Source organism: Molothrus ater, chromosome 13, assembly GCF_012460135.2.
Source record: "Molothrus ater isolate BHLD 08-10-18 breed brown headed cowbird chromosome 13, BPBGC_Mater_1.1, whole genome shotgun sequence".
NCBI classification, from domain to species: Eukaryota; Metazoa; Chordata; class Aves; order Passeriformes; family Icteridae; genus Molothrus; species Molothrus ater.
In genome coordinates, this window is record NC_050490.2 from 6,470,233 (window position 1) to 6,495,053 (window position 24,821).

Below are 24,821 nucleotides of genomic sequence, written 5' to 3' on the forward strand. Positions count from 1 at the left end.
CGTTCCAGTGTGCAATCACCTTTTCTGTGATTTTTTTTTTTCTATTGTCAAACCTAAACCTCCACTGGTGCAGCTTGAGGCCGCGTCCTCCCGTCCTGTCGCTGTTCCCTGGGAGAAGGGAGAGACCCCCACCCGGCTGCACCCTCCTGGCAGGGAGTTGTAGAGTGGTAAGGTCACCCCTGAGCCTTCTCTGCTCCAGGCTGAGCCCCTCAGCCGCTCCTCACAGCGCAGGCGCTCCATACCCTGCCGAGCCCCGGGGCTGTCCCCGCACACGGCGGGGCCGGGACGCGGCAGCCCCCGCGCCCCTCACGGGCAGGGCGGGCCCCGGGCGGGGCGGGCGCTCCGGGCCAGGTGCGCCTCTCCGCGCCTGCGCAGAGCCGCGCGCCGGCCGCGCTCCATCCGGGCACCGCGCTCATTGTGCGCGCGGCCGCCGCGCTCGCCCGCCCGCTCTAAAATGGCCGCCGCCGCCTCCGCTCCCGCCGCCGCCGCTGCGGGGGCTCCCGCGGCTCCCGCGGCGCCGCCCACCGAGAGCAAGAGGATCAGCGACCTGCGTGTCATCGACCTCAAGTCGGAGCTGAAGCGGCGCAACCTGGACATCACCGGCGTGAAGACGGTGCTGATCGCCCGGCTCAAGCAGGTGAGCGGCGGGCGCAGGCCCGGCCCGGTCCGCCCCGGCGGCCGCTGCTGCCGCCCGGCTCCGGCTCCGGGGGCGGGGCGCCGGCGGCCCTGCCGCTGGCCCGGTGCGGGGGGCGGGACCCGTCCCCGCCGCGCCGCCGGTGCCCGGCCCGGGGTCCGCCCCAGCGAGCCCCTGGCGCTGTGCGGCCCCTCCGGGCCAGGGCTGGGCGCGGTGTCCCGGCTGGCGGAGCTCCCCGGGCCGGCTGTTGGAGCTCGCCCCGCGGCCTGGCGGGCGAGCCCCGGGGCAGGCTGTGGCTGAAGGGTGTCCGTGCTTCCCGCTGCCCTGTTTTTGAGCTGCCCTTAGTGCCATTATGGATGGCGGTGTGGCCTTCTGGTGTTACGTTTCCAAAGAGAAGCGTGCGGGTCCTTGATAAGCTGTACTTCCAAAGTGTCATTTTAACAGCTGAAACTCTCTGCGTTTATCCTTACTGTTCCCTTGCTCTTCTCCAGCTTTAACACAGAGTGTTTTGCTAAATATTTTTGAGATGCCGAAAGAACTGTTTGGCTTACAGACTTCTGCTGAAGTCAAACTGTCCAGCTTTCCATGGAAAGCCATTAAAAATTGTAATTTTTTTTCTCATTTAGGCTATTGAAGAGGAAGGAGGTGATCCAGATAATATTGAAATAAGTGTTTCAGCTGACACACCCACCAAGAAGCCAACTAAAGGCAAAGGTTAGGATCTGTTGATATACTTAATATTCTTGCATAGGTTTTTTTTTTTGCATGTATCATCTTAAAGATGGACTGTGGTCTATATTTTGGGTGCAGTTGTGACTTTACTGTTTATAGCTTTTGTTATATAAGAAGTCCTTTGCCTTGCATGTCTGTTGTCAGTCACCGTATGTAGACAATGTATGGGGATGCTGGAGAAACATATTGAGAGAAATATAGATAGATGGAACATGACTGGGATTAGAGGTGTGTGTTTTGAGGTAGTGGCTGCAGTGCCCCAGCTCCTGGAGAGCTGTGCCGTGTGTGCCGAGTGCTGTAGGTGAGCTGGGGGGGTTTGGTGTGTGCTGTGCTCACAGATCCTGAACGTGGGCTGTTCCAGGTGTGGGTCCTGGCCACAAGGATCTGTGTGACAGCAGAGGTTCTTCAGCCATGAGCAGGTGCTGGACTTGGCTGGGGATGAGGGCACAGCAATATGTGGTGGGGGTCCCTCCCTGAAGAGGGCTGTGTAGTGTGGGTGTGTTAGCATGCTCTCTACTGAAGACAGGATTTATAAACGTGAATTTTTTGAATAGGTGTTGAAGCATCACAGTGGAATGTCTAATTAAGAGATTTTAGTGTTTCTCTTATGAGAAATGAATATTTACATAAATATTTTGTGCTGATCTGTTTGGCAACGATTTTTTTCAGATTTTTCAGCTCTGTTTTCTTTTGCCTGAGAATTTAAATACTGTTTTGTAAGTTTGGAGTCTGGGGGATTTTAGTTTGTGTTTTCTGTTGTTCTGGGAGCATCTGTGATCTATTAGTACTGGGAAAGAACCTGTCTGCTTTATGCACAGCATTTTTCATTGAACAGACACACTGAGGATGTTCACACATGTGCTACAGGGGCCTGAACAGTCTTGTAGCACTGTCTCTTGTGATGGGCTGAGTTTTGTGGTGAAAGTGATTATTCAGTCAGTCTGGTGCTGTGAATGGTGAAATTAGTAAAAAAATCTGTCTCCTTAGAAAGTTTGAATAACTTTGCACTTTTCACACATGAGAGAAGTGAAAGGAAATAAACTTTCAAATGTGGTTTCATTTTTTTTTTCTATGGCTTTACTTTATTCCCTGCTTTAGAAAGGTAGCTGCTGCTTAAGATAACTACATGGAAGCTGAATAAGGAAACTCTTCCACAGTTTTTCATACAGAGATCTCAGTGGCTCCATGTTCTGCTGTGACAAACACTTCTCTTATCTGCTGCTTTTTATCCTACTAGTCTCCAAACTGATATCACAATATGCATCATGTTCTTGATCTGGTTTCTTGGGCAGTTGGACTGTTTTGTTTCTGCAGAGGTAGTTTGCCAACCAGTGCTGCTGCTGCCTGGGGCAGGGTTTCAGTAGCTCTTCCTGCCACCTCTCCTGTGCCCCAGATCCTAATGCATGCATATGATATGTGTGATCTTGGTAGACCTCAAAGGAAAACACAGTTTGTGAAGTTCTTATCAGTTCACTTTGCAAGCTCAGGAGTTTCTCCTCATTACTTTTTAGATTACAAAAGTCTTATGAACAAATTTTGTGCCAAAAGTATGGAAAGTTCATGGAACATGAAAAATTTCATTGTTTTGTTTAGGGGAAGTATTTTTAATTGTATTGGATTATTTCTAACTGTGTGAAATAATACATTGTTTGATTTTTAACTACTCACTGTGAGGGGTTTTTCCTCCTTACTGATTTTGCTGACAGATTGATCCAGGCCTTTTTGCTAGTGCTCGTTTTCCCCCCATCCTGCAGCTTCAGACCAATACTGATCGGTCTTTAATTATTTTACTACTGGACAGCAGTAAAATTAATGACATTACTAGTTCTGTAGTATTTTTCCTTGTGCTATTATTGCTGTACAAGGGAGAGTAGGAGTATTAGGTACTCATTTACAAGGAAAATACGTCTTCAGGAAGGGCCAGGGAGTGGAAGTCATGATTAAACCTCCTCAGAGCAGCCAGAAGGGGAGGCCAGTGGGAGGGAAGGTTTTACTGAAGCTCTTAAGGTCTGTGCTGTGGAAAAAGTGTGATTCTGATTCCCTAGCACTGTCTGTTACAACAGCCTGGTCTGGAATATTGATAGAGGCCAAATTAGAGTGGGAATGGGGTGTGTGGGGGGAGGGAATGATACATTTGTCTTTCCTTGCTTTTTTTTTTTTTTTTTTTTTTGTGTGTGTGCATGTTTACTAAAAGGGAGAAAGAACAATACTCAAAAGATTAAGAATGGGCCTTTATTTCATACAATTTGAAAAATGCTTGCAGAAGGATTCTGTAATCCAGCAAGAATCCTTGATCGGTCCTCATGTGAAGTTAGTAGAACTTTAACACTTTTCCAGATGCTACTTTAATTAAATAATTAGGGTAAAGAACTACAGAACAGCAAATCAGATTATACAGGTGTATAGGTAAGATCAGTGGGTTTTGCCAATTGAAGTTTGAAAGGAACAAATGCCAAGTGCTCCTTTTTTAAGTGCCTCAGCTGTGCTTCTCCACCCTAGCATTTAGTAGCTATGGAGGAATTTCTGTTTTTATAAAAAGATGACAGGTTTTGGGAAAAACTTACCTTTTCATGCCTGACCATTCTGCTGCCTAGTCTGGTATCTAGAGGAAGTTACCATACTACTAGTATGAAATAATTTTCAAATGTTTCTGATATGAATGCTCCTTTGAAGGATCTGCAGTCAAAAATGCTGTTGGATATTGAAAATTACAGTTGGTAATTGAAAATTACTTTCCTGATGAGTTCTGGAATTATTGTGGGTGAAGAACAGATTTTAGGCTGATAATATTTAACTTTGGAGAATTAATATGAGCAAAGATGTTTATTTGCTGCTCGACAAGTTTCTGAGGCCGGTTATATACCTGTTAGTTTGTGTCTTAAGTACCTCTCCAGTTTGCAACTGAATTTCCAGTTTGACAATACTGTTTCTTGGATCAAAAGCTGACAGCTGACAGTGGCTGGCTTGTACTATTGCACAAATAACTTTGACTTCTTTATTAAAACTGCTTAGTTACTTAAATATAAGAACAAAACAAAGTAAACTAAGTTGTACGCATGGTTTTTGCAGACCTTTCTTTCTAAAAACAATTAATGACTCAGAATTGTATTTTTTAGACACAGCAGAAGACTTAAATATTCCTGTACCTCATGGTACCATTTCAGAGTTAGAAAAGGATTGTTTACTTTTGTTAATATTGTGGCAAATGATACTTTTCAAGTTGCACTAGACCTCTTAATGCTATAGAGGGTTAATTCATTGTAAGGATTTATCTCCTCTTTCCCTCTTATCCCATGTTTTTGGTGAATCTTTAGCATTAGCGTGACAGAACCCTGTTGGGAGTTTCAGCAGGAATACCAGAAGAAATACAAGCACTAATTCTTCCAAAATTTTCTGATAAGTATGTGTCACTGCTTCTGCCTGAGATGCAAATACCTAGTTCAAGAGTTGTCCAGAATACACTCTTCTGTAATTCTGTAAACACTCAGCCTGAATTTCTCACATGGAGGACCATGAATAGGTAGAATAATCTTGTGCTACTGTAAGGCTTGTAAATGAAATGAAAGCTAAATCTGCATAATGTAAAACCAACAAAGATGTTCTAATTCTTCTACTTACCTATAAGGAGAATATTTGTTCTCTGTGTAAGAGTCTGTTGCAATTTTATGGTGTGTAGCAATTGCTGTTGCCAGAAAAGGGATTGAGCAGGGCTTGTAAAGGAGTGCCATCACTCCAAGGTAAATGAGTGTTTGTGCTGTTAAGCACCCAGATCTGTGGTGAATGCTGCATACACACTGACATTTTCAACAGCCACTGCTTGGATAAACCTGTACAGAAACTTGGGTGTTGACAACTTGTGTGACTGGAGACCAGCTGTGCCTCTTGTCTGCAGAAGGCTCAGCTGCCCTGGCTCTGTTTATTAACTTACCCTTCAATCAGGTCAGCACTGGTTTCCAATAACTTCAGAGCAACAGCCATTTTCTGCAAGGTGTGTGTTGCAATCTGATTTTAGTTATGAGAATTTAAGAGCCAAGTGTGCCTTTAAGCAGCCCACTGTAAATAAGTGTCAGTCAGACAACTGTTGAATTTTTTGTGGATGCTGGCTTTTTGGCAAGTTGCTGTACCAACATCTGAGAACTGTCTGTATCAGAACCTTGAAATGCCACTTTTGAGTGGCATAGTGTAACTCTAACTGAAGCAAAGTAACCTGAAGCACAGAACTTGAGAGGGAGAGCGAGCTTAGACCACTTTCTGGCTTGAAGCTGAAAAGTGAAGGTCATTGTTCAGGTCTGGTTATGCCTTGGAATACCTCTGGTACTCAGAGTAAGTGGGACTTGCTACAAAGACAACAGACATAGTATAGAAGGGCTAATGAATCATACTCATCTAGTAGCAAGTAAAAGATACAACAGCTTCATTACTGACTGCTGTAACTTGTTCTTGATGAGGACCAGTCAGTAAAACACAGTTCTCTAGCTGCTATTGCATAATGGTGGGGCTAACTTGAGGTAGCTTTGCCATTGGTTTGGTTTTCTGTTCTGTTCCCTATAAAGTCTCAGTTCTAGTCCACCAGCCATACCTCCTCAGGCAAAATGATTAAAATTATTTAAATAGCTTTCATGATAGTCTATGCTAGAGGGCTGCTAAATGTGTTGGGCATCTGCCCTGTGTGCTTGCCTGTCTCTGTGTATGCTTAGCTGGACATGGGATGCAGGAAAAACTTGGTCTTTCAGATTTAACAAACAAACTGAAATGTGAGAGGATAAAACAGAAAGCAGTGGAATGTGTGTAGAAATCCTTGCAGTTTCTCATTGCTTTTTATTTATGTTGAAGATGTCTGGGATCTGTAGATTTTATCACAGAATGCTAAAAAGCTAGCACAAAATTTGAGTTAGTCTTTGTTTCAGGCATCAGCTGTGATGCACATCAGAAACTGTCCAGTGTAAGACCTCTTCCTGAGAAGAGCTGGCTTCCCTCAGCATACCTGTGCAGGGGGAAAATCTCACGAATCTATTGCATTACAAGTATAAAACTGGACTTTCTGTGGGTTTGGGGGGTTTTTGTTTGTTTGAAGTGAAGTAAAATCAGTGACATTGACTTGAGATTTGAAAGTTTAAATCTCATGTTTTGCAGTCACAGAAATAGGTTCTGCCATGTGCCTTTTCCTGGAGATCAGTGTGTGCCTGTACTGCAAACAGCAATGTGCTTTTTCTAGGAGTATGGTCAGAGTGCTGCCCTTCAGGGAAATGAGTAAAAGCAACTGGAATCCAAGCAAACCCAAAACAATAGTGTTGCTTCTTGCCCTGTAGTTCAGGACTTCCCAGCTTTGAAGTGCATTTAAGAACTGCATATGAACGACCACAGAAATTAATGGCTGTAAAAATTGAGTATTTCAGCTAGCAGAGATGTCCATACTGTGTTGAACTTTGCCTTATGGTTTTCTTTTATATTCCTTTGAAATAACTATAAAGTTGGTTTAGCCATTTATTAGAGGTTGAAGGGAGCAGGGAAGATTCTATGCCAAAAAATGAAGCATTAAGTGCTAATTATGACTGCCATCTCATTTACATTTGAATTGACCCTGAGTTTCAGTAGAAGATACAGTAAAGATACTTCCTAACAGAGCTGCTTTTGTACCTTGTGCTACTGAAAACTGTTGCATTGGCTAATCTTTGATAGACTGAATCAAAGAGACAGAATGTTCTTCAGAGGCTGTGTTTGTGTGGAGATGTTTCTGTCTAGTGTTCTTAGGTCTTGTTTTTAGAAGAGTAAGGAAATGCAGTGGGTTCCAAAGGGAACTGTGTCTAGTCATCATCCCCACAGAGACATCTCTAATAGAGAAAAGTGTGCCTGTGCTGGAAGAGCAGAATTCCTCAATGGAACAGGCCCTTAATACAGTAAAGCATATGTAGAGAGCAGAAGTGCTGCACCTACTCAATTCTTCTGCCTCACCTCATCCTCTACTGAAAAAGGTGGCTTGGAGAGGCTTGTGATTGCCATGCTTGTGGGTATTCAAAGATGCAGCTAAATGAAGCCCTGAGGCATTCTATTGTCCTTGGAACTTCACTGTGATTTTCAGCAGGCAGTTGGGTGGGCTGGATGACCTTTAGAAGTTCATTCTAACCTAATTTCTCAGTGATGTTAGTTACCCTCTAAAGCAAGACCTTTCCAAAGTCATAATGTCTAGTTAACCTCAGTAATTCTGGAAGTGTTTAGTTTCTAGTTCAATGTTCTCCTGAATTCCATTGTCACTCAAAATAGAAGGATAGGTATTAAGATCACTGACTTGGATGTAACCACTTGTTTATTGAACAGCACTGATTGTTCATTCTCACTCAGCTGACATTTTATCTCCTTATCTTAAAAATTACTCAGTTTTTGGAGGGCTATATTATAGTGAACAATCCAGCTAAACTAGAACAAGTAGAGAATAATAAAGTAAGGCCAAAGACATAATCAGTATTAAAAGTGTGCTCTACATAGCAGATCTAGCCTCAGCATATCCCATCATTTCAGGTAAAAAGCAGGAAGCTGATGAATTGACTGGTGATGCTTCAGTGGAAGAGGACTCCTTTGTCAAGGTAATAAAAGTATGTAAAAACTTTTCCCATTTTGTATTTAAGGTCAGTGTTTGACTTCAGTTAATGAAAAACCTTCCATTTTCTTTGTGGTAATTTATGTGGAAATTTGGAGCATTTTTACTGTATTCACAGTGTGATGCCTAAGGGTATGAAGCTGGGGGGGTTTTAAAACATGGTATGAATTTTATTGTGCACTGTGAGACACGGCTCCAGCAGTGAAACACTGGTTCTAGCAGTGATTTTTATAGAATAAAGCTAATACTTTTAGTCATACTAAGTATTTGTGTTCACACCAAAAGGAAAGTGAATTGGAGACTCAAGATGCAAGTGATCAAGATGGAAATGATGAATTGAAAGACTTTAAAGAATCTCTTGAAGATGAGAACTTGAATTCTAAAGAACTACCATCTTCAGAAAAGAAAAGATACCATGACCTGGAGCCAGTGGAGACAACAGAAGATGTGGAGAAGGATTCTGAAAGTCAGGTACTTGGCTATATTTTACCTGAATTTTTATCAGCAAAATGTACCTTTTTTTCTTAGTGTTTGTTACTGGGAAGTCAGAACTAGTTTTTCAGTTTGTCTTGCTTAACTCTAAAATATAGGTTTTTTTCTTTTTACTCTACTTTACTCTTTTCTTTCTATTTGCCTTGATTTGTTTTTGAATAGTCCTGAAACAAATGTGGCACTGATTGATAAAATTCTGCCAGAGTCCATCCAGAGTTAGTTCCTAAGGGATTCTTTTCCCTTGTACTGGCAGTGACTTGTGCCTTTCAGTTCAGTGCCCAGATTCTTTACATCAGGAGAACTGCTCATAGATGTTCACATTGTTGAGTGTGTATCCACTTAAATATTTACTTAAATGTCTAATGGAATCTTGACCCCCTGAATGTTTGAGTGTCTTGTAAATAGTTTGCTTATCTTGTCCCTTTTCTATTTCTATAGGAAAATGAAGGTCCAGACATAGAAGATTACACTTTTCCAGCTGTCCATGTGAGTTCTAAATCCATTCTCTTAAGCTGATTTTCGTGTCTGTTTAGTTGGAAAAGATCACTTTAGACTGGTTTTTCTGTTCCAGCGTGCATATTAGAGTCAGATGATGTAAGGCTGTAAAGGTAAACTGTATGGGAAGCTTTCATTCAAATATTTAGTAATGCAGATAATTGTGATACCAAGTAAGTTGACCAATTTAAAGACATAATTCATGTCTACAATTTAGGAGTATTCAGTGCATAGACTACACAAAGAATATGTTTCACACTCCCTTAAAAACACATCAGAGGGCTATGCCAGATGCTGTTGTAGTATGTACGGCCTGTACAGGAGTTTACAACTTCTGTTTAATGTAGAAGCTTGCCCTGTGGGGAGTGTGGAATGGGGCATGGTTGTTTAGGGATGCTTTTTGGTTTTAACACTAATATCTGATATCTTTAAGTTCAGAAATTCATTCTGAGTTGCATGGAACTGATGTCTGGAAAGTGACATCTCATACAGCATCTCTTGCTCTGTAAAGCTAATGGGAAATAAGTAAATACCCATCAAAATCAGAGTTTCATTTTTATGTAGTTACTGGAGGGAGGCTCCCTAGTTTCTGACTTCTCTCTTGAGCTTTTAAAGCTAATGATGGACTGCTTGCATTTCTCTGAAAGCAGTAATCAGCAGCTTGGCATCCATTCTGAAGGCTTTGGTAAGACACAGAATAGTTTAGAAATGTCCCATTGAGTTGAGGGGGTAAGACAATATCTGCATGTCCCAGTCAATTGCAAACTGCAAGTGTTGCAGATAAATAATCAAGTTATTTCATAAAGAAGCTTCATAATTTTTTTTAGTGATTTGACAAGGGAGCTGCACAAGTTTGGTTCCTGGATAATCTTTGGAAACAGTTATCATTTCAGTATTTGCCTTCATACAATAGAAATTTTAGGAAAAATACAAACTGCTCTGCCTAAAGTTTCAAAATAGGAGACATTTAGTGTTGACTTCCTTTTCTTGCAGGATGGGGAAGATGAAGAAAATGAGAAAGGTATGTCTAAAGTTTAATAGAGTTAAGAGGTTTTACTCTGGTAGAGCAGGCAACTTTCTCTTGTAACATTCAATCTCTACTAATACTAGGCTTATCTCCAGCACTAAGTATCAGTTGTCTCCTCATTGAGCTCAGCACCTGGAATCACTGCAGTCAGTTTATTTCACTCCTAAGAGTTACTTTACTCTTAAGAGTTGATCACAGTATTATCAGTTACTGTGGTGGATGTATAATCTATTTGCAATACTATGATTCTTAATAAAACCCATAGTATTCAAGGACTGATTTTAATACACGGTAAGTGTTGATGCCAAAGCCTCCAACTTGCACTGCAGTAACTGATGTTGAGTGAAATGCTGCACTCTCACACTGAAGTTGAGCACCCCACAAATGTATGGACCATCATATGCTTGGCTTACTGTCACTTAGAAATACCACTTGTACATAGGATGGTAAAACAGGTGTTTGCAAACCTGTGGAGTGGCTACCATTTTTTATGCTGTGCTCATTAGTGAAACTATAGAAGGAATGTAATGCATTTGGGCAAACAGACTTCCTGGACAGAAGTCATAAGGATTCTACATTTTGTGGACTCGAAAGGACATGGGACACCATCACTTTCCACAAGATGGAATGAACACATTACTGAAGCTACAGGATAAAACTACAGACTCCGTGTTTACGAGGGACCCCATGGCCGAAGTGTCTCACCTGTGCAAATCCAAGAAGATGGAGATGTCTCTGTGGGACTGAGATGGAAAATCTTTCCAGTGGATGAAGATTGAGACCATTTGTCTACGAACTCTGGATTAAGGCTCACCCATCCATGTTCTGCAGCAGCCTTGTACAACTCACTTGACTGCCAAGCAACTGCTTGGGAAGGAAAAGAACAGCGAACACCGAGGTGGAAGATTGGCTGGAATTCTCCAAGACTGTGATTCTTTTGGATTTGGGAAGGTTAGAAGTTCTGGAACCAGGAAGATTCAAAGACAGATTAAATCAAACTGTGAACATCCAAAGCAACTATGTTCTTCTGGAATGCTCAATCCTAAACTGGAAAATGGATACTTCTTATGAAGAACGGGTATCTCCAGGATGGAACCATATTCTCCCTCCTAATGTTTTGGTATTTGTCTCTAGAAAATGTGTTTTGCCATGAAGAATAAGTGATCCTGGGTAAAGGATTTATATTTGTGTTAATACACCTTGTGTTTTTTTCTAACCTTCCATCAGTGCTAATAACTGGCTTTGTATTTTCTAGGTCCTATTCTAGCTTATGCATATGAAATTGTTTAAACTTCTTGTTTTGCCATATTTATTCCTGTTAAATCCTCTTAGATAAAGCAGGTTCTGGTGATGGTACACAAGAAGTATCTAAACCTCTTCCTTCAGAAGAAAGCCTAGCTGAGGCTGATCACACGGCTCATGAAGAGATGGAAGCTAACACCTCTGTGAAAGAAGCTGAGGATGATAACATATCGGTTACAATCCAGGCCGAAGATGCCATCACTCTGGATTTTGATGGTGATGACCTCCTAGAAACAGGTAAAAATGTGAAAATTACAGATTCTGAAGCAAGTAAGCCAAAGGATGTGCAGGATACCATTTCACAGAGCCTGGAGAAGGAAAGCAAGGACTATGAGGTGACTGAGAACCATAAAGATGGTAAGAAGGAAGACTGCGTGAAGGGTGATCCCGTCAAGAAGGAAGCCAGAGAAAGTTCAAAGAAAGCAGAATCTGGAGACAAAGAAAAGGATACTTTGAAGAAAGGTCCCTCGTCTACTGGGGCCTCTGGTCAAGCAAAGAGGTTTGTTTTTCTATGTCAGTTCTTTACGATACTGAGTACCAGCATTCAATAAGATCACTCTACATTAAGGGGGTAGCAGCAAGAATCTTATAATTAGTATCCTATGCTCCTGCCTGTAGGTTTTTTGACCGCCATAAGTTACTTTTTAAAATTCAAGATCTTCGTATAGACACTATGTCCTACTGATTGCATTGTCGAATTGTCAGCATTTATTTATTTTTTTCAAATTGACGATTTTTTTAAATGTCCTTGTGATGATGGTAATGAACAGCTATCAGTTCTAAGAACACAAAATGAAGTCAAGTCCCCGTCCTGAAATCTGGAGAAGATTGCCATATATCCACTGAATAGAGTTGTCAGAAAATCTAGATCTTCAGGCATCTTGGGGAAAATCAGTGCAAGAATCCATAAGGGAATCATTTGTTCAAATATACAGTCTGGCCCTTTTTCATTTTTATTTTTTGAAATGTTAACTTGTCTGTTAGTGTTAGTAGTATAAAATGCAACACCAAATTCTGTAGTTTCAACTTTCTTCTGATTTTTTTAATTTGCTTCTCTAGCTCTGCTAAGGAATCTAAAGAAAGCAAGACAACATCAAAGGATGATAAAGGTAACTATTATCAATTAGAGTAGTATTTCTTGAACTAAATGCTTTCCTGACTGAGAAATTGCTTGCCATGTAATAAAATGGTTTATATGATTGAACCCAGCCATCTCTAGTAAATTATGCTAGAGGTACAGTAGTCATTTGCTATATGTATGTGTCCATATATTTTGTTTCTCCTTATGCCAGGTTTGTAATAAGATTAAAAATACTTATTCTAAAGACTTGATCAAAATATATTATTCTATTGCAAAATACTTCTGGGAGGAAATTCATCTAACATTTCCCAAGTCTTTGTTTTGATGAGAAGCTGTAATTTTCAGATAAGTCTGCTACAACTTAGAGCAAAACAAGCAGAAAATAATTGCAAGTACTTAAATGTAATGACAATTTTTTGTCTTGTTTGTAACTCTAACTCATTTTAAAATAAACTGAACTCTCAGACAAGTACTATAGCTGAGATGCCAGCTTGCAGAATTGCACTTGTGGCTGTTTAATGTATTAAATTTGAACCTTGGAGTTTCCACCTGTTTCCATAAAACCCTGTATTAAGATTACAAATTTGAAGAGTGGAGCTCAAGAGCACATTAATGTCACCAGTTATACTGATGCTTCACAGTTGAACAGATGCATTTGTGTAAGCTCATGTGTCTCCTTATTTACCTACTCCTTTTCTGCCAAAAACCTTTGTCAGAATCTCTGGCATAACACTAAGGAACGAATGAAACTTTACCTGATAAATGAATTTGAGAGGAAATTTTTGTGGCAGACATAATTGGGTCTTCTGTAGATGCTTACAATGAAACTGAAAGCAGATTTGCTGTGTCCTCATTTATGTAGCATATGTGATAACTGTGAGAGTAACTGCTGTAAGGCTTTCTTAATATACACAGCCAAAGCCAGGATGGTGGCTGTTTAATGGTATTTATTGGTGGTCTAAGTGTATCACAGAACCATAGAGTATTATGGGTTGGAAGGGACCTTAAAGATCATCTTGTTCCAATGCCCTGCTGTGGGCAGGGACACCTTCCACTATCCCAGGTTGCTCCAAGCCTTGTCCAGCCTGGCCTTGGACACAACCCCCAGGGATGGGCCAGCCAGAGCTTCTCTGGGCAACCCGTGCCAGGGTGCACAGGGAAGAATTTCTTCCTTATATATCTAAACTAATATCAAGATAACCTTAGTATGACTATAACTGAGAGGTTGCCTTTTGCTCTTAGTTAATCTTGATGCATTGAAGAAACAAAAGGATCTTTTTTTCTCAAGATGGTTCAATTACCTTTTAAAACTCTGCATATCACCAGATTTGCCAGCTGTCAAGATGGAAACTAGTTCTGGTCTTGCCTGTAGGACTGGCTACATTTTAACGTATCCCAAAGCAGTTCATTTATTTAGCAACAAACAACAAGCTGAACTACGTAACTGAGGACTGAAAGATACTGGGAATGAGATTACATGAATCTCTTTTGAGTTCTTATTGCTATGTTGTTGCAAAAATACCTAATATATGGGGTGAGGGGAGTATTTAAGGCACAAAGTGTTTTTCCAGCTTTTATTTAGTATTTTCTTTAGAACGTGGGAAATAATTTTGGTGGGTTGTATCTAGTTCTACATCCAGTAGTATTTTTAAGAAACTACTCTGGATGAAGCCAATACTCATAAGTTGTGGAAATTGATCACATGATTCTGGTGGCTGGGATTATCCAAGTCTCCTGTATTTGCCTTTCTGTTGTCTCTGTAACTTGAGCACTGTACAGACATCATGATGGAGAACAAATACTGTGTGCAAAAAACCCCTTTTTATGGATGGTAGCTAATGATAAGAGCCAGATGCTGAAGCTAAATGCACATACCCAGATGAGGAGTAAAGCATGCCTTTAACAAAGATTTGTATTATTTTTCTGTCTCTATCCTTTGAGTACAAGCTAACCAAACTTTTGGTCTCAATACCTGGTTAAATGAATGAAATCTTATGGCATGTATTTTTTTTTCTATAGAAATCTTTTCAAGAAAGGTAACCAGATAAACAATTACTTAGAGGTAACAGGCTAAGTTTCTCTTTTCAGCAACACTTTAGTAAAATATTCATGGTACCTTTGTCTCCTTAATTTTTTGGCTGTTTGTAAAACTTGTTGCAGGAAGCGCGAGCAGTGTTAGTGGTAGCAGTGGAAGTTCAACTAGAAACCTCTGGGTTAGCGGACTGTCTTCCAACACAAAAGCTGCTGACTTGAAAAATCTCTTTGGCAAATATGGAAAGGTATTTTATGGGGTGTGATACCATGTGTGCAGTGTGTGTCTATTCCCCCCCCTCTATTCAGTTACAGAAATTAATACTTGATTTAAGTAAAGGTTTGAGAGGAAATGTCTGACCAGTGCAATCTAAAACCCCATATTGCAGCAGTAAGAGTGTATGCTTACAGGAAGAGCCATCTATTCATTTTATTAGAAGTTTTTCTTCCTGTGGAGGTAAGATAAGTACAAAAGAAATTTCACAAATACTTGAATATTCTGGTCAGAACTGGCTTTTAAAATAATGATGGCTGTGTTCCTTTGTAGCAACTGTATTTAACCATGAGTGCAAGATAGTGCACTAACTGATAAAATTGTAATTACAAATAGTGTTTCTAGAATAGAACATCCTGCTTTGGGAGATTGTTTTTAAAATGTGTTCTGAAGGCTTATGAATGGGAAGAATTGGTAAAAAGATGTCACGTTTAATGTATCATGCTTTAGGGACTCTTCCAATGACTTGATTTTTTTTTTACAGTCTGCTAAATTAAGTCTTTTCCTAATTTTGGTTAATTGAAACATAAAAATTCCATAGAATAATGTGGAAATCTTGAAAGCTAAGCAGTCTTCTAAACCCAGAGTTCTCATTTTCCCAAAGGAGTTGCTGATAACTCTGTGAATTTGTAGTTTCAGTGTAAGCCTGTGCAGGTATGGCACTATTGTATCTTGGGAACTAGTTAGAACCTGAGCACTGTGACTATCAAATATGTGTATTGATTTTGGCATATCTGATGTTTCCAATGAATTTATTAGGTGATTTTATTTAATGCATTCACAAGTGTGGACACCTGAGAGTATATTTTGTTGAAACTTCCAGTTACTTGGCTGTTTTCACTGTAAAGCTGGTTGGTACTTACATTTATGTAGCTTCCCAGTTTTAAAATTGATTGGGAAATACTTCATGACTGTACCATGACAGTCTAGACAGCTAAAAAGATAAAATTGATGACAGCTAGAAAGATAAAATTGTCGCCTTTAAAGCATGACTATGGCAAAAAGACTGGCTCCAGTGGCCATAGAAATTCTAGCAAGGAGGAGCACAAAGGTTAATACCTTCTCAAGAAGCAGATGTCAGAGCTGACTGCTAAAATGGCTAGATGACTTTGAAGAGTTGGCTCCCTTATTAAGTCACTACATAATACTGCTAATACCTTCCTGCCATTTATTGGCAGCTGCTGACTTTTTTTGTGGGGGTTCATCTGTCAGAGATGAACCATCAAATTCAGGTCAGTGGTGTTTCTGTGAATGAATTTTGCCAATAACTGAAGAGTAGCATTTAGATAATGGCCATGAGGAGGTGACTGGTCAAAAGAGGATGCAAGCTATAATATTCCTTGATGTGCAAGTTGGGATAAAGTTCTCAAAGCTTTTGAGAATTTGGGAGTGTCAGTCAGTCTTTCTAGCGGGGTGGGAGTTATGTTGCTGGGGGGTTGGGGTGAATTTGTTTCGTTTTCTTATATACGAGTGTAAAAACCTTACTGCAATACCATACCTTCCTTAGAAATGTCTCTCTCAGAACCTGAATTCTTCCTGTTTGCCTAGGTACTTGGTGCAAAGGTGGTCACAAATGCACGAAGCCCGGGGGCAAAATGCTACGGCATAGTAACAATGTCCTCTAGCACAGAAGTGGCCCGGTGTATCGCACACCTGCACCGCACAGAGCTGCACGGACAGCAGATCTCTGTGGAGAAAGTAGGTTTCATTCCATGAAGACTTTACCCAAAATAGACCATCTTTTACAAGAATCTGTACTAACCTATTTGCTCTTGAAAAAAAAAAAAAAATTAGGTGAAAGGTGATCCCTCCAAAAAAGAATTGAAGAAGGAAAGTGATGAGAAATCTAGTTCGGGTAGGAGCGTAGGAGATAAGAAGACTGCATCAAGTGACAAAGCCAGCAAGTAAGGAATTTCACATCTTCTGAAATTGTGAAAATCCTCTAAGCTGAATTTCCCTCATTAGATTTTTGTGCTCTTTTTCCTAATAAGAACTCCATCAACCAAAAAGAAGAAAAGAAATCAGAGAAATCTGAAAAAAAAGAAAGTAAAGAAACCAAGAAAACAGAAGGTAAAGATGAGAAGAGTGATAATGGAACAAGTGGCCCTAATCAAGAATCCACTAAAAAAACTGAAGAAAAGAAAAGAATAAGTATGCCATATAGCCATATTTCCTCCTGTTGAATCTGTGTGTCTGACTTGTCTTGGGGGCATGTTCTTGCTCTTACTGGAAACCAGACAATTAAACAACTGTTCTTTTTTAGACTCCAGTAACACATTTATTACTTCCATACTTTATACTAATATTTAATTACAGGCATGTACTGGTATGTTTCTCCTACCAGTACCAGTTCACTTCAGAGATTTAGAAATTTCACTAAGGAGAATTTTTAATAGGCAAATAGAGATAGCTGTGTGTGTGTTTTTAAACCTTCTTTTTTTTTTTTTTTTGTTTCCCCCCTTCACTAGGTGGTAAAAGCCCAGGTCAAGTTGTAGTTTTAGACCAAACAAAAGGAGACCAAGGCCACACTAGGACAGTTAGAAGGGGAAGGTTTGATAAAGTAAGTATCTATAGATTTGATGCAATCCTTACCTGATTTGATCCTACCTTGCAGTTGATATTTGCACTGAAGAGTCAATAAACTATCACTAACTGTTAAGCTTAGATAGAAGCTTTGTATGCTTTGGGATTGCTAAGTCATTAATCATACTTGAACGTAGCATCCAGAAATCTCCCTAAATGAATGAGACTTCTGAAATAACCATTGTAATCTCTATCTATAGCCACAGATATTGAGGAACAAAGAGCGTATTATTCAAGAGAAAGTGAAATTCAGGGAATACAGGGGTAGAAAGGATATCTTGCCTTTTGAAAAGATGAAGGAACAGAGATTGCGAGAACACATGGTTCGGTTGGAAAGGATACGACGAGCTGTTGAACTGCGAAGGTAGTAATTCAACTTTTTGCTAAAGGCTATTGTATACATTAATTGATCAGATACTATATTTAGAAATCTAATCAGAATGCATTCTGTCAAGCCTTCTAACCAGATGTTAAAGTCTGGGACTCTATCTAACATAGATACCTAAGATACCTAATAGTATCTTTATGGGAATTAACAAACTTCAAAATTTTTTTGTAATCTTTTAATAGCTATATATGTACACACACAGCTTAAAGTTTGTTACAGTGGGGGGTCTATCTATCTCATAAGTGTTACTGCATGCCAGTTTTCTTTTTGGAAAGGTGAGAAGTAGACTAAGAGACAGGGCTAAAAGTAGTGTTTGGTATTTGCTTGTTTGTTATCACACTGAGATTGTTGTATGTCTAAATGACAAATCAAGCCTAATACAATCTTGATCCTTTAAATAGACCAAATGGCTACACTGTTCTGTTCTGCTGTTTTCAGTTAAATGAGCTGTGTTGTTAGCTGGGTTTCCCAAAACAACGGGAAACAATTCCTAAGCAAAGGAATTCCCAGCAAGCATAAAGCTTAAAGGAGAAAATGCCTTTTGTGCTTCTTCTAGGCTGTATTATGGGAGGTAAAAAGGAGAAAGCAAAATGAAGCTGTTCATGAGTCTACTAACCAGTGCAACTCAGAGTGGTTATGACTGGCTGTCTTAATTTTTTGAACAGAAAACCCTAAGTAAATGTTTTGTTAGCTTGGAGAAGATAAGAGCTAAAATAGCATTTATTTTTTAGATCAAATCATATTCTTGGCTACTGAGTACTGTTGTTGCCGTGTGCCACGTGACAAATGAGAATTCTAAATTAAGAATAAAATACATCAAGAAATGGTTCTTGAAATAACTTTACCTATCAGTTGTGTGCTAATGGTTCTGTAGATAAGCTAAAACCACTTTGGCTACTTGGGGCTGAAAGGAGTAGACGTGTGGTGCAAGGACTTCTGTGAAGAGCTTACTCTGAATTAATTTTCGAATGTCTGTGTCTAAGGTGATGTTAGTTTTGGATGACAGAATTTTTCAGATGAATTTCTGCTCCCTCTTTTTCTTCAGGCGAAGAGAAATTGCGGAGCGAGAGCGGCGCGAGCGAGAGCGGATCCGGATAATGCACGAGCGAGAAGAGTGCCTGCAGAGGGAAAGGGAGAGACTGGAAATTGAGAGGCAGAAGCTGGAGAGGGAGAGGATGGAACGGGAGCGCTTGGAGAGAGAGCGTGTTCGGATTGAACAGGTGGGCAGAGCTGTGCTCTGGACTGTGCAGGAGCTCTTTGGAGCAGGGCCCACTTTGCCCTTGCAGGGAATTTTGCTCTTTACTCTTCTACCCGGTCCTTTTTCTTCCCTAAGACCCAGCCAAACATTCCATAATTCATATTGTACAACAACGGGAATCTTCATCTTGTTTGCTTGGGAGTAATTTGATGTAAAATGCTCGCTACTGTAGCAGCTATACAAGTCAGTCTTCAAACATGAACTACAATAGATCACTTTGTCTATACCACTCTTCCATAATTTGACTAGATTTTTCCTATAGAATACCACTGCAAACTTCAAGAAGTGTTTCTGGGCAATAAATACAGTAGTAATACAAGAAATTACCTGGAGATATTTTTGTGTAACAGCCAATAGCATCTTCAGACCTGTTGTCTATTTTTTAGAGAAATTTTCCCTGTGCTCTTTAATCTTAGATGCTATCCAAGGATGAATTTTATCAGATAACTTTTAGCAGAAAACTGACAAGGGATATGTTTGGATCCTTGCTAACTGTTCTCTGGGTATCTCTAGTTAAGACCTGCTCTGTTTTTGTTCCTCTGGTGGCAGGAACGTCGGAAAGAAGCGGAGCGAATCGCGCGGGAGAGGGAGGAGCTGCGGCGGCAGCAGCAGCAGCTCCGCTATGAGCAGGAGAAGAGGAATTCTTTGAAACGGCCACGGGATGTAGATCACAGGTAATTCTCAAACTGGGCGTTTGCAGTGCATCATAAAAAGGGCTACAAGCCTTGTATCAGATTTGAAAATGCATTTGGACCTGAAGCAGCTCTTCTTCCCAGAAGAACTGGATTTCTGGTATTGGTTTGGTTTGACATTAGTTTAAGACAAACAAGAAACACTCCTGTTCTGTAGCAGGGAGCTTTGAAATTAGAGAAGCATCCCATGATTTAATTCTTATTGTGTGGGAAAAAGCCACAATCTAGAGCATTTGCTGAGAAAAGCTGTTTTGCCTTAGTGGTTGAAGCCTCTACTTTAAGAATTCGTATTTCTGCTAAATGGATGGTTAGTTTTGGGTGTTTTCTTAAATGATTTTGTCTACTACTCTTCAAAGGTTCTATCTTTGTCAGTGGCTTTTCAAAGGTCAAATGAGCATCTCCTAAAATAGACAACTGACTCAACAATTTTCTGCATATTAGGCCTTGATTTGGCTACACGTGACTGATGAGGGTTCCTTTGTTTTGGCTAAAGGAGAGATGATCCTTACTGGAATGAGAGTAAGAAGATGGCTCTTGATACAGATGCACGTTTTGGCCATGGCTCAGATTACAGCCGCCAGCAGAACAGGTTCAATGACTTTGATCACAGAGAACGAGGCCGATATCCAGAAGGTTCTTCTGTTCCATCATCTTCTTTTGATAGGTAAGTTTAGATAATGGAGCTGGTATTTGTGTGCCAGCATCTCTGTGGATTTCACTCCTGACTGTTCAAAACTGAACATGGTGCTAAAGGCTTCACACAGTTCTGATATAATAGAATTGCAGTACTGTCCTGACATTTCTTGTGTCTTCAGGACTGGCCACTTTTATCATGGAATCTAATCTGCTTTTCTCTGAGGACTTTAAATTAGCTACCTGGTGGCCTTTTTTTGTGAGACATTTCAAAAGGATTTTTGCAATTATTCCTTCCTCTTTCACATCTAGTCACAAGTTCCTGTGGATTACCTGTGTAATTTACTGTGCAGTAAATGCTGGTTCCAGATGGAACTTCATGGTTCCAGTAACCACTAGTAAATCTAAGACCACATAATTGTACCTTCTGGAATTCTGCTTTTAGGTTGCAGTGAAGTAGAATTGTACTGCAATTCTGACTTGAGAAATACAGCATTCCCCATTTAACAGTGGGCAAAAAGGCGGCCCTGTAGTTGCTTAAATTACACTGAACAAAATAGGAACAAATAAATGCATAAAGAAATGTTTAAGTGGCTGTTAGAACTGAAGCTCAAAATTATAATTGTAGAAATAAATACAGTTTGGGGTGGGAAGGATTTCTGTTCCACATATATAGTAACAAACAACTAATGCAAAGATGGGTGATATTTTATATCCTTATGCATGTGCTTATACGTGCAGAGAAAGGTGAAAATGGGAAACAAGCAAATGACTCTTTCCTACTTTAACGACTTAGGCGAGATCGTTTTGTAAATCAAAGTGAGGCAAAAAAGACTCGCCCTACAGCACGAAGAGAAGAGCCAGGCTTTGAGAGATACCCCAAGACCTTCAGTGAGTCCAGAAGAAATGAACCACCACAGGCAAGAAGCGAACTGCGGGACACGGACAGGCGCGAGGTGCGGGGAGACAGAGATGAGAGGAGAACGGTGATCATTCACGACAGACCAGAAATCCCTCACGGCCGACACCCCAGAGAAACCCCTTCCAACCCACCCCGGCAAACCAGCTGGAAGGGCGAGGGAGGCATAAGCACAGACAAACGGGATGGCAGGTAAATGTGCTGACTGACCAGGGAAAGTAGTGATTCTTGTAGAATTCATCCATAGTAGCAATTCCTCAAGAATTAGTGTGTAAAGAGAGAATAGACCCTCTCCTCCTAAAGAAAAGCATTTTAGGGTATCAAATGCTAAATCTCATCTAGGAACTGGTTGCTGACTCCCAGCAGTCTGTTTTAATCATGAGTAGCAACACAGAGTTAAAGAGGCTATTGTGTAGAATGTAGATGTAAATGAGTAGCACGTGAGCTTGAATTATTTAAAAAGCCACACAGATTTAAAGGAATGCTTCTAAGAAGTCACTGCAGGTTGCTAGGAACCACAGGAATCTCTGCTGTCTATATGTGTTGTGATTTGGTACCAATTCAACTATACTGAAACCCAAATTTTGATGAAAGCAATTTTTACAGAGGCGAGCGGCCGGAGCGGTCGGGAAGGGAAGTGTCCGGCCACGTGAGGGGAGCTCCTCCCGGGAGCCGCAGCAGCGCCTCCGGCTACGGGAGCAGGGAAGGAGAACGGGGCGTGATGGGAGACAGAGGTGGAGGACAAGTGAGTCACCTTCTTGTGTTTGTGTGTGTGAAGGAGAGGCTGGAAAATGCAGGCTCATGCTGGAAAAATGACCACATAACATCGTCAGAAAGGCAGAATGCTTGCGAATCAATCTTCAACTTAATTTTCTTTATGTTAAAGGCTCTTTTTTAATAACCCAAAAAAATTACAGACAAATTACCCTATTCTTCTTGTCCGGCATCTTTGTTATCATAAAGATAATTTGTTATCTTTATGATAGCATACATATTGATTATTTTTATGAACAATACCTGAGAGAGTAGATGATTAAGCTTTTGAGAATTTGTTGTCACCTTCTCAGGGTTTTAACCATACACTCACTGCCTGCTATTTTCAGTGCAGTTTGTAATTGTAATTTGTAATGTGATACTGAGTGAAAATCCTTCTGCAAGACTTGTCTTTAAAGACTACAGATTAACTCACTCCTGAAGTATTTAAAAAGTATTAATGTGTGACAGTGTTCGCAGGGGTCTTAGGATGAGGGAAGAGATGAGGATCTGACTCTGTGTTTCAGAAGGTTGATTTATTATTTTATGATATATATTATATTAAAACTATACTAAAGGAATTGAAGAAAGGATTTCGTCAGAAGGCTAGCTAAGAATAGAAGAAGAAAGAACGAATAACAAAGACTTGTGTCTCAGACAGAGAGTCTGAGCCAGCTGTGATTGGCCATTGATTAGAAACAACCACATGATGCAGCTGTTGCATTCCACAGCAGCAGATAACCATTGTTTACATTTTGTTCCTGAGGCCATTCAGCTTCTCAGGAGAAAAAATCCTAAGGAAAGGATTTTTCATAAAATGTGTCTGTGACATTAATGTTCGTCCTGAGTTTTATGCCAGTGATAATGAGTTCTGGGCAGAATTGGAAATAAAGTATGAGTTTGTGGAACCTCACTCACTGCATACCCACACAATTGTTATTAAGTTTGTTAGCTAGAATTCACAGGAATATTGTAAACATGTCTGAGCAGCCTGTGGACTGAAATCTTGAAAGACTTGTGTTTATTCTATCAGCTGTAAGCTTATCTTTCTGGACAGGCCTGTTCCTTGTAGGTGAACCAGTCCCTTCTTTGTGAGAATGACTGTGTCACTTTCTCCCCAGCACTACAACGAGGACAGACACGTCGTAGAACGCCACAGTCGTGAAGCTGGACCAAGGAAAGAGTGGCATGGACCTAGTTCTCAAGGAAGTGGCTATCATGACACAAGGAGAATGGGAGATGGCCGTGGAGGAGGGGGCATGATGGCTCCACATACAAGGTACAGAAAGCACTCCTTCCTCTCCATCCCCTACTGAGCCCCTGCAGGCTGTGGTGTCCTTAGGAAGCGCAGCAGGGTCACAGCCCCAGCCCCACCTGCCTGGCCTGCACAGGGCTCCCCAGGGGTGCTGCACAGCACTGAGGGACTTCTTGCCAAGTCTCTTCTCCTGCATGTTCTCAAATCTGAGACTTACAGTTTAGCAGTTGATAGGAGATGTAAGAATGTTATTACCTGTGCACCAGGAGTTTAGGTATATATCATAACACTTTTTTTTAAAACTTCTGTTTCCAGTAACTCTTCACCCATTAATAGAGTTGTACAGATCACAGGCAATTCCATGCAGAGGGGAAGTGGCTCAGGATTTAAGCCATTTAAAGGTGGACCTCCACGAAGATTCTAAGATCTACAGCTGTTTGGTTTCAAGATAACTTATTGAAATTTCTTGTAAACTTTCTCTGATTAAGAACAGGAAATCTTGTCTGGAAATCCTGGTTAAATTTTTTTAATTTAACATGATTATTTTCCTCTCAATTTTGGAGGCATTTTCATAGTTACGTTGTAATTTTGGATAGTTTTTGTGTATCTTTGATAAGCATTTTCCCTGAGGCACTAGAGCTATGTAAAAAGAAATTGGAACCAAAATATTTGTTAATTCTGTACAAAAGGATAGTTTGCAGCTGTGTGCTAGTAGTTTGATTTGCCAACATTAGCTCTGTGGTGTCATGCTTTAAGGTTAGCTACTTCTCACAACATCCACAATAACCTCCATTTTGAAGGTTGTCCAGACTATTATCTCTGCTTTCTAATTTGTAGAGAAATAAGATTTGTTCTTTCATTACTGGGTATTATGTAACCTATTTTTGCAGAAGGTACTGTTACATTGAGTGCATTTATGTGTATTCTTGCAAATGTATTCTTTTGAAATAAACCTTCATATTCTGTATAGCTTCTAGTAAGTCTTTAAAGCAGTCTTTGGTGAAGGCAGGCAGAAGTAAAGAGACATGTTGGTATAGCAAATCAAAGCATGGGTGCCATTAGGTTCTAACTAAGACTTGTCTCCTTCACTGTTACTGAACTGAAAAACGTAGAAGCATATTTGCTCACAGAAGAAAGATTAGAACGAAAAAAACCCCAAAATACTCAAGCAAGGCCCAAAGAACTAATTTTAGTTTGCTCTTTGTGTTTAGCAAAGCTCTGTGGAAGTTTGAAACAGCTGGGGTTTGACACCAGAAACCACAAACTGTGCTTACAGGGCTCTGGGACTCCTGCAGCTGCTCCTGATGTGGCCCTGAGCAGAAGGCTGCATCTTGTTCAACCTTTTGGATTGGGTCAGCATGGAAGGGTCTGTGTTAAACCAGGCCCAAACAGAAGTGCCAGGCAGCCAGGCCAGGACTCATTTATCACCCAGCCAGGGTAAGGGTACACTTACAACTCTGCACTTCAGCAAGGGAGAAAAGCAGTGAATCCCACGTGGAAAAGCTGGGTGCTGGATGGTTACCCAAATAACAGGGCACTCCTAGCAGAACAGAAGAGCTTAGGAAATAGTCCTTGAATAAGACCTGGAAGGGTTTACTGATCCAGATTGCCTGAGAAAGGATTTCAGTTACATTTTTTAAGGCATGGGGCAGTAAGAAGATGCTGATTTCTGCTTGC

At 40.6% G+C, this 24,821-nt stretch overlaps 1 protein-coding gene across 1 annotated transcript; it reads left to right on the forward strand.

The window, feature by feature from the left end:
• Window positions 1-443: 443 nt before the first annotated feature.
• On the forward strand, window positions 444-24,113 carry SLTM (SAFB like transcription modulator). The gene is made up of 21 exons (XM_054516253.1): window positions 444-637; window positions 1,261-1,348; window positions 7,883-7,947; window positions 8,247-8,432; window positions 8,892-8,939; window positions 9,942-9,969; window positions 11,308-11,776; window positions 12,337-12,386; window positions 14,519-14,637; window positions 16,212-16,361; window positions 16,458-16,568; window positions 16,649-16,814; window positions 17,132-17,223; window positions 17,447-17,610; window positions 18,680-18,854; window positions 19,442-19,566; window positions 20,078-20,248; window positions 21,014-21,328; window positions 21,743-21,881; window positions 23,011-23,168; window positions 23,460-24,113. Exons 1-21 carry the CDS (start codon window positions 455-457, stop codon window positions 23,566-23,568), a joined length of 3,111 nt encoding a protein of 1,036 aa, XP_054372228.1. The 5' UTR covers window positions 444-454; the 3' UTR covers window positions 23,569-24,113.
• Window positions 24,114-24,821: the final 708 nt, after the last annotated feature.